Source organism: Athene cunicularia, unplaced genomic scaffold (assembly GCF_003259725.1).
Source record: "Athene cunicularia isolate RWA unplaced genomic scaffold, athCun1 SCF_11, whole genome shotgun sequence".
NCBI lineage: Eukaryota > Metazoa > Chordata > Aves > Strigiformes > Strigidae > Athene > Athene cunicularia.
In genome coordinates this window covers 90,182-99,877 of record NW_020799167.1, presented here as the reverse complement: position 1 = coordinate 99,877, position 9,696 = coordinate 90,182, and the positions used below count along the sequence as shown (strand labels likewise).

General features: G+C 55.8%; 2 protein-coding genes across 4 annotated transcripts in view; one reads left to right on the top strand and one right to left on the bottom strand.

The window, feature by feature from the left end:
- LOC113490508 (dedicator of cytokinesis protein 2-like) overlaps positions 1-618 on the top strand; it is a gene marked incomplete at its 5' end in the record, with an annotated part of 51,237 nt that extends 50,619 nt beyond the window's left edge. Inside the window, 1 exon segment of the mRNA XM_026867023.1 lies at positions 533-618. Within this exon segment, the coding sequence (XP_026722824.1) occupies positions 533-618 (86 nt within the window).
- AUP1 (AUP1, lipid droplet regulating VLDL assembly factor) overlaps positions 1-9,690 on the bottom strand; it is an 11,185-nt gene extending 1,495 nt beyond the window's left edge. The window contains exons 1-11 of one of the 3 annotated variants that reach the window (XM_026867020.1): positions 9,623-9,690; positions 9,093-9,230; positions 8,445-8,595; positions 7,342-7,529; positions 7,196-7,268; positions 4,399-4,472; positions 3,464-3,530; positions 2,787-2,892; positions 2,394-2,540; positions 2,065-2,228; positions 1,727-1,856 (exon numbers count right to left, since the gene is read on the bottom strand). In XM_026867020.1, coding sequence (XP_026722821.1) covers positions 1,764-1,856; positions 2,065-2,228; positions 2,394-2,540; positions 2,787-2,892; positions 3,464-3,530; positions 4,399-4,472; positions 7,196-7,268; positions 7,342-7,529; positions 8,445-8,595; positions 9,093-9,230; positions 9,623-9,672 — 1,251 coding nt within the window. In that variant the 5' untranslated portion in view covers positions 9,673-9,690 and the 3' untranslated portion in view covers positions 1,727-1,763. Of the gene's footprint in view, positions 1-342; positions 1,857-2,064; positions 2,229-2,393; positions 2,541-2,786; positions 2,893-3,463; positions 3,531-4,398; positions 4,473-7,195; positions 7,269-7,341; positions 7,530-8,444; positions 8,596-9,092; positions 9,231-9,622 lie in introns of those variants that run through there. The other 2 variants (XM_026867019.1, XM_026867021.1) reach the window with 2 other exon arrangements.
- Positions 9,691-9,696: the final 6 nt, after the last annotated feature.

Genomic DNA, 9,696 nt, shown 5'->3' with positions numbered 1-9,696 from the left:
CGGCACCGGCCCACGCCCGGAACGTCCCGTCAGCACACACTGAAACAACACGGGGGGGAGCGAGAAGCTGCGCCCGGGGAAAGCTGCCGGGCTGCGGCCGCCCCACCGGGGAGAGCGGAGCCGTGACACCGGCCTCCTGCGGCCGCCGGCCCGTCCCACCCCGGCCGGCTGCAGGAGAGCCCTGCTGGAAACACCTGCCCCGAGAAGGGCCGCGCCGCTGAGCCGCCAGCGCTCAGTGTTACAGACAGAAACCGCAGCACCCGCCCTGCACTGCGAAACTGCTCTGAGCTTGAAAGGGCCGAGGGCCGGGGCTGGTGCTGAGCTGGAGCCACGCACAGCAGGCAGGGCCGCAACGGCAGAGGAGGAGGGAGCCACCTTCCCGGATCCTGCCGGGAGCCTCCCAGTAACGGACAGAGAGCACCACTGCACAGCCAGAGCGGCCCCAGAAAAGGGACGTAAAAGATCTGCAACAAGGGCAGGTGGGGAACCCATGGGGAGGGATTTCCAGGCTCCATTCTTTGCTGCTGAACAGATCGCGCCCAATGGATCCAGCAAGAGCCCTCGGCTACCACCATGCTCACGCTGAAAAGTCTGGGGGGCAGCTCTAAGGCCATCTAACGTTATCTGTGCCATGGGACTGTTCTGAGAAGGAATTCCTCTAAACCGAAATGATCTTTCAGAAAAACAGATCTGTCTAAATTAAATTCTTGGTGACCCAGAGGCACCCGGAGCCACGCAGGACTAGCCCTTTGGAAACAGGCACTTAGGACGCGCCTAGCCTCGACTCCCAACCGTGGGAACGTCCCGCTTCTGAGGCCGTGTCTAACGGCCACCGGCTCTCCAAGGTTTAACCGACCCCGAGCCCCTGCGACGCTCTCCTGGAGCACTGCAGAGCTCCGTGCCGCGCCCGAGCGCGACTCGGGGTGGGTTCTCCCCAGTGCCCCCTCACCTCTGCCATCGCCCAGAGGGTCAGCCACAGCCACTCGCCGGGGAACACCCAGGCACCGAGAAGCTGTGATTTCCGCAGGAAGCTTATTCCACTGATAAATTCATCTCCTTTTCAGAAAGAACTGCCCTGTTACCTGCACAAAGTCTGTCTGCCTCCAACTTCTAACCCTGTTACTGCTCTGCTTCCCTCTCAAACAGCCTCTCAGGACCTGGTTCCTTCACCCAGAATTAGATTACAGTGTGCCATCTCATTCACAGGAAGTTTAACACTTTAACTTCCCCTCCAAACTCATTCTGAATTTTCTGTACCTTTTCTAAAAAAAACACCCAGATGCCAGAGCTGGACCCTTGTTCCAGTACTGCCTCATCAGGATCATGCACAGAGCTCAAACTCGCTCCCTGTTCTCTGTAATTCTCCACTTATACTGAGGAAGGTTAATTGCACTGTCCCTCTTGCCAAATAGCAAACTTCTTCCTAAAATGAGCGTTCCACAGCATTAACACTAATTTCAAAGAAATCTACAGTCCCACAATGACTTCTATCAGTCCAATCCATGACACCAAAGAACCGGATGAGGTGGTTTTGCTAAGTCCTGTTTCTCAGCAGCTGTTTCCAGCAAGTGCCCCTGCAACCAGGGGCCCAGTGGCAATTTGGGGGCCAGCACACGGGGGAGCAGAGACACCTGCCTCCTCGCTCCTTCAGCGTGTTCCCTGCGGCCGTGCTGCTGCCTGGGGCGGAGGAGAGGAGCGGGAGGGCAGGGGCAGAGCGGGGGCTGACCCGTGCATGGGGCAGGTGCGGGGACTTGGGCGGGCTCTCACCTCCTGGCATAGTCGTACAAGGCTCGTTTCCGCTCCTGCAAGGACAGATGCCGCTCCACGGGGGACTTTGCAAATTGCTTTGTGGCTGGCTGGAACAGAAAGCACAAGAACCATCAGGAGACAGTTAGACAATGCCAGGAGACCTTCTTAGCAGCTCTGCAAGGACCTGGCACAGCAGTTCAACCTTCAGTTTGAAATGCTCCACTCCCCTGACCACATGGCTAGTCCTGAACATAAGCCACCGTGATCTGGCCGCAAGCCATCAGACCAGAGGAGACAACAAACCACCAGAAGTACCTTGGAAGGCGGCACAGCCACGGAGCCCTGGATGCCAGAAGCAGCTGCAGCCTGGGAGGTAGATGGGACAGGCAGGTCAGGACCAGCCTCCTTGCTTTCAGGGAAGAAGGGTACTCTCCCCTCCAGCAGATTGGCAATGGTGGTATCCACACAGTTGGTTTGGGCTGCAGGGACAGAGGATCTGTTAGAGGGGGAGCCGCCACAGCAGGACACTCACACCCTTGCTGCCACTGTGCACCGCGAGGACGAGGTTTCTGCTTTCAGGTACTGCAGAGATTTGGCACGGAAGGTGACCCCGTGTCCCTGCAAGGAGCCCAGGCCTCGCTTACCCAGGTCTATCCTGATGACCTCCAGAGGCACGTGAGGCAGCACCTCCTTGACCCGCTGAGCCATCGCTGTGATCCGCACATCCTCAGGAGCAGCGCCAGTCAGGCTGGAAGGCACCCTGGGCCTGGCTGCCAGGGGCTGGCTTGAGGCTGTGAGAGAAAGAGCAGTGGGCAGAAGAGGGGGCACAGCCTTCAAGCTGCAACAGCCCCGCTTCCTCTCCCGTGAGCTGGCACGATGAGAAAGCGCACGGTCCTCTCCTGCCAGCCTGGAGCTCGCAGGCAGCCCCCGCTGCCAGGGAGCCTTCTCTTCTGCCTCCACGCAGCAGCTACTGAGGCCTTCCCAAAGGCAAAGTCCCAGTGGCAGTTCAGAGGTAGGACACTACCCAGGACACCCACCTGGGGCAAAGGGGAGAAGCGACGTGTGTCTCAGCCTCTTCATGTGCTCGGTTTTGTCTGCTGCAGTGAGCCGTGTGGATACCACACCCAGCTCCATGGCCAAGAGCTGCAGAAACGCAGAGAAGAGCCACATGTACACGACACCCAACACGCACGACCCAGACATTCCCATCTCGCAGGGGAGTGTATCAGATGTACAGGCCTGCGTGGAGCCACGGCGAGGGCAAGAGGACTGGGAACTGATTTCTCCAGGGCCTCAGTGATGCCTTTCAGTGTCGCATGGAGCACATGAAGGACCAGGAGCAGGCAATATCATCCTGCCAAGACAGGCTGACAGGGAGATACAAGATCTTTGGTACAGGAGCTATGAGGTACCCAGCACATAAGGGAAAGGTGGAGAAACAACTGCTTTACGTGGTTTGCGGGACTGTGAAAAGGGAGCGAAAGGTTTGAACTAGATGGGGAGAGCCTTGGTAACTGGCAGAAATGGGAGGTGGCAAATTAGCCAGGGAAAACCTGAGTAATTGTAAGGGGCAATAAACATGGGCCAGAGTTCCCATCGTAGAAATACACCCATCCAGAAACGCCCTTTGCAACTCTGCTTGCACCCCCTCTCCTCTGTGACCATCCCAAGTTGCAGTAGTCCTACACATCCCTCTCCCACATCATCCTCCTACCTCCTGAACTCGGAGCGCAAAATCCTCACTCAGTTCTTCAGCTCGTCTGGGGACAGACGGCATCCACCTGAATGGGGACAACAGCACTGGGCTGACTGCTCCTCGGGCTGCTGGGGGAGCCAGCCCCCTCTGGCATCAGTCGTGCAACGCTGCTATCCCCACCTCAGCTCTCCCTGCTCACCCCAAACCTCTCCCCGTGAGATGAGTGTCAAACCTCAACACCAGCTTGCAAAAATAAGGGCAAGGCACAGCTCAGCAGACAAAACTGGCTCACTGAAACTTTAGTAGCACTCAAGCATTAAGTATCTCCTAATGAAGTTCCCAGAGAGGCCCCAGATAAGGAGACACTGCTGTTAACATGAAAGGAGAAAACGGATCAGCAAGACTCGAGCCAGATACGGCTGGGGAAAGCTACAGCACAAGACTTGACTGAAATACCCCGATGCCTAAATTTGATTCCAAGCCCCTTCTGCTGCCATGGACCCTTACGATGCCAAAGCTACACAGCCAGTCTGGGCTCAGCTGGGCCCTAGGCAGGTGTCTGAACTACCTCTGCGACTCCAAGGGATCACAGGGAACAGACAGACGCTGGAGGACTGAGCTGTCAGCAGGGAATCACCCGCAGGACCCCAGCAACCCTGGGGTGAGTTACAGCAGAGCAGCTAGCTTCAAAAATAAACCTGGCAAACTCAACATAAAAGCCCCAAGAGACTCCTCTTCTTCAGCAACTGAACACAGGAACCAAGAGCCCTCTCCGCTTCAGAAGCTGGACCTGGCACAGACCAAATCCCACTGAACAAAGCCATGCCGAGACACCGCAGCGAGGGCGCGTGGTAGCGCCTACCAAAAGATCTCTTCCTACAACGGCAAAAATGTCAGGCACTCTGCCCCCCCCCCGAGCTCTGCCCCATATGAAAGAGAGAGAGAGATAGTACCTTACTTGATAAACTGTGAAGGGAACAAAGAAGGTCCAGAGCAGCTCTGTAATCCAGGAGGAGTCAGCCACACTCTGGGGAAGAGAGCAGAGTGAGAGCGCGGCCCCCGGCACGCGGGCAGGCCGGTCTCTGTTGGGGAGGTGGTGGGTGGGACACGGCTGAGCCCCATGGTGACCCAGCGGGTGATGGGTACGCAGGCAGGGAGAGGCAGAGGCTGGACAAGAGGAAATGGCAAACCCACTGCAGCGAGAGCAAGGCCCCACCTGCACCAGCAGGGTGAGAGAGGCAGTTTTCACTGCCTCGAGTCATCCCCAACAGGACAGCAAGACTTCCCTTTAATATCCCCACCTTCTCTACCAGACCATGCCTTTAGAACGGGCTGAAAATGCCTTGAGACCTACTAAGGCTTCCTTAGATCACAAACAATCCTCTCTTATTCTGATGGGAATGGCCCGTGTAACGCCTCAACTCCTGTAAGCTTTATCTTTTCATTTCCAAACAGGCTGCACTGCACAGGCTTAAACAACTCTTCTCTTTGGAGATCAGTCATTAAAGGTGAGCGGTAATTTATTACTTTCTTCTTTTTCCTAAAAATAAGTACATCAACTTTTCCCTAGCAAGTACCACGACCAGTAGCACTGGCAGAGACGCCCCAGCATGGGGTCTCTGCCAGTCTCAGCAGGACACGGTGCCGAGCAGCCGGCCCAGACACAGGCAGGAGCAGAAAGCTGAGCTGAAGAGCTCCAGAGTCCCCTCCACCTCTGCTCTTCAGTGATTCCAGAGAATTCCCTATGGAATGTTCCTAGGGTTTTGCAGCTGGTTACTTTTACCCTGCAGCAACCATGCTTTCCACAAGCTGGTGATAACTCCACCTCAATACCTGCAGCTCACAATGCAGCTGCCTCGGCTTCTTTTACACCCGAGCTCGCCCTTGACCTAAGCCACACAGCCCCAGGACAGGCCTCACGCTGGTTTGGTGGCCTGGGGAGAGGTTCTGTATGTGAGCAGAGCCCAGAAAGCACCAAGGGTAACACAGAGAAGCCTCACCTCCTGGATAAACAGATCTAAGAAACCTGCAGTCAAACGCCTTACAGTGATGCCAACAGCCAGACTCCAGTTCTGCTGACAGAACACCACCCTCCTTCAAGATTCCAGCCACTTGGAGCAGGAGAAAATTCCTTCTTAAAACAAGATTTGGTGGTTTGCTGAGCCCAGTGTCACATAAGTGGCTAAGAAAACTTTCTGTAAAGCACTGATCAAACCAGTCAGAGTACCACATCTCTGGTCCTCGGAAGTTTCTGATGGTTTAAAATCACATCAGAAACCCACCACAATTTACTTAGCCAATGTGCATGAAGGGAATCAACTTCTGAAAGAAAAACCTGAGCCAAGAACTAACTATGACCAGCATCTTCAAACAGATCTCCAGTTACGTGCCTGCTGTTCTCCCTGACAGGAAGGAAAGGAGGTGCAGACAAATACACAACTTGTCCCATCTCATAGAACAGCTCAGATGAGCCAAAACCACAGAAAGATCAGATATTCCTTATGAACAGCCCGGAACAGGACAGCTCTCCCACGAGCAATCACTCAGAAATTTAAAGTATCCTCACTGTTAGAAAACTGAACTTGCGCGGTACCAACGTTTAGTCTCAGCACCTACAAAGACTGCTGCTGCGGGCTTTGTCAGAAAGAAATAATTCTTCACTCTTAAGCCTCTTCTCCACCATGCAAGCAGCTATCCACAACAGTCTCTCTGATAAGCTGATTAAGCCGAGCACCTTTAAGCACTGCTCTCTGGATTCTGCATCATGCTTACGGCCTCCCCGAGCTCTCTCCACCCCTGCCCCACTTTCTCGGCAGCAGGGTTACCGAAGCTTTGTGTAGTATTTCAGCAGTTTTCATCACTGCACACGTCCAGCTAAAACTGCACTACTCACCCTGCCAGCTCCTCCTCTTGCTACACGCCCGCAGACCACCGGCACCTACCAGCAGTGCACTGGACCACAACCAGTAACCTCCAGCTTCTTCCTTACCAGCGGGGATCTCAATATTGCCATCTGCAGTGCCAGTAACAATACTGAACAGCACTGGGCAAAGACCTAATCCCAAACAGAATCCCCCTTCAAAAACACCCGCCTGCTGATGCTTCAGTCTGGGCAGCGAGGTTTTGTGACCTGCTGGTAAGTGGCTTTAAGTCTACCCACTGTGCCCTACTACCTTAAAAAGACAAACAATAGAGAATCAACTAAAATGTCAGACAACTATAAAATGTGTCTATTAATCAAATAGATCCATAAATCACACCAAAAAATAAGAAATTCAACAGAATCTCACACTGTAAATAAGCTGAGAACAGCTTCGTTGCAATCTATCAGAAGCACTAGTATTATCATCGTGAACTTTGCCATTTTTCCGAAGCTCCTGTTGCATCACATTACACGTGGGCATTGGGAGACATGAGTCCAAGAGCCTGCTGCGGAGCGCCCCGCGTGACCCTCGGCTCGTCAGCCAGTCCCGGGGGGCTGGAGCTGCTCCTTCAGAGCCCTTGAGAAAAGAGCTCAGGGGGAGATGGACACACTGATGCTACAGCCACAGAAGCCAGACGGCACATCGGCAGAGCCACTAAAACGTTGCCAGTGTCACTAAGAGTACTGACTTAGCAGAAGGTCCCTGGGAAGGTACAGCGTTGGCCCTGAACCTAGTCCTGGGGTGGTGGGACACAGGCCGGGCAGCACCGCCCCCGGGACTCAAAGCAGCAGCAGAACTGAGGGCCCGGCCCCACGCCCCGACTCACCACAGTGATCAACGGCCTCTGAACTCGCAGGGCCACCGGCTGTACCACGTCCAGGACCGAGAACGGCCAGGAGCTGGAAGGGAGGAGCGCAGCAGTGAGTGCCCCAGCCGCACAGCGCGAGGCCGGCGCAATCGCCCCCCCAGTACCTGAAGCGGAGCAGGCCGGCCCGGCCGTTGGTGGCAGCCTCCTCTGGGAACAGCAGCAGCGGGGGGTTTCCCCGGTGGGATGAATACACCTTGAGGGAATCCACCAGCTCCGCGCGGCTGCCTGTCACTCCCAGCTCCATGAATCCCCGCGACCAGCAGATGAAGCCAGGGGCACCGTTCAGTGCCGGCTGTGAGGGAAAGCAAGAGTGAGGGAGAGTTGCTGTCCTGCCCCTCCAGAGCACAGCGGGAGACAAAGTTCCTACTTCTCAGCAAAAATCCCTCTGGGGGTGGAGGGGGCAACCTGCAGGATAAAAGCACTAGTAGCAGAGAATGTGTTATTGCCAGTCTTCAGTAGCTGCTCTGGCCCCAGTTCCATAGGAATTTGATTCCTAATCTTCAGTTCAGACTGTCCCACCTGCCAGAAAAATGAACCACCCCCCTGCTCTGGGTGACAACCATGTTTCCACATGTTCCCCCCAGTTAGTTCCTAACACACTTGGCAAAGGACACACTACTTCTCCACAAGTTGCTTTTCTCCAGGTAAGGAGCAGAGCTACCGCTAGTCAGGATACAGAACCAACCAATTCAATCCCTGGCACGTTCAGTCTGTTGATTCCAGAACTCCAGACATAAGGAATTTCACAAGCGTCCAGGGAAAGTTACACAACCACCAGCCCAGCAGAATAACCAGCGCACGCCTGCCCTGCCACACCACTCCGCCCCACACTCTGCACTGTCCACACACACAGAACTGGCACCTAATGCTGTATGAAAACCCCACAGCCAACCCTGCTTCTGACATCACCTATTTGAAAGGCCAAAAAAAGATGCAAATGCTAGGATATGCCCACTCTCTCTCTCAATAAAATCAATACCCACTGCAACATTTCCTGTTCCTCCTCACCCTGTTTCATTTTTTCACGCAGAGCCTAAGAGCAGGACTCTGAACCGCAGAAAAAAATTCAAGGCTTGTGCAATCCTGGGTTAACAAATGCGAATTGAAGATGACCATGGCAATACCTCAGTTCTGGAAGAGCTCTCTATGTACTTCTCTTGGAAAGAGGCGCTTCCAGACCGGCCACGCTCGGCTCCGAGCTACTCACCGTATTACATGAGGTCAGAAGGTTGATGACGTTGTGATCAAATTGTGTCACGTGGTTGGCAATATACACCCTCACATTGACATCACGAAGCCGGGGATCATTCTGCCGCACAAATAAGCCCAGCACTGAGCACATCACACGTACGATAAACCTGGGTGGGGGGAAAGCGGTTTCCTCAAGCCCTGCAGTCTGAGCTGTTGCTGGCTGACACATCCAACAGAGCGAACAGAAACCCGGGAATTCGTGGGCCTTAACAAAGGACACTGGTACAAAACGGAAACGACATGGCAGATGTCTGGGACAGGAGCTTTGGACTGCAGGCTGCGGAGCGGTGGCTGCAGCATGAAATACAGGGCAGCAAGCCACCATAGAATTTCTTAGCAGGGTACCCAGCTGATCCAAGTGTTTCAGATCAGGCTTTGAGCACTCCAGAGGCAACTGCCAGCTTCGGTCTTGGCAGAGAAAGGACCTTCGTGTGTCCTGGGAACAAAAAGTCCTGAGAGCACGGCTCCCCATAAACCTCGGCATGCGACAAGCCTCCATGGCTACAGACCCCAAACTAGAGACCCCACGCTGCCCCCCAACAGTGTGTGCACACCCCACTCCCCCGGGGAACACTGTGCCCTGGGGACTGCCAAGCTCACGCACCGTCGCAGCACACTGTCAGGCAGGGCGCAGCTGACCAGAAAAACATGTACGCCGATGAAGAGACGCAGGATGAGCAGGCAGAGCCCCACGGGCGCGTAGAGCAGCAGGGCCAGAAGCAGGAACCCATCGGTCGGAAACCTGTAGAACCAGAGAGCACCAGAGTGCGGCTGGGACACACGGGACGGGCGATGGCCAGCTGCCTGCCTGGGCCCTCCCAGGGACCACCCTGCGTCCCCCGCTGTGTCACCTCCAGGGCCTCCCCAACCAGACACCCAGCCCATCCCCAGCCTCCCCGCGGGCGTCCGGGGCACATCCTGGACTCTCACTGCTCCCCGTCCGGTACAGCCCGACCTTCTCCACGGAGCCCTCGTGGGACACCCCTTCCCGCAGCGGGCCCCCGGGGACTCCCCCCAGGGACAGGCCGGCTTCCTGCGCTGGCGTCCCCCGGCACACCCCGATCCCCCGGGCCTCCGCCGGCAGCCCGCCGCCCCGAAACGCGGAGAGCACCACGCGCGCCCCGCGGCTCTCACCGGTGCGAATCGAAGAGCCGCTCGGGGCCCGGGGCCGCAGGAGGCTCCATTCCCGCCGCACCCGGTGCCTCAGG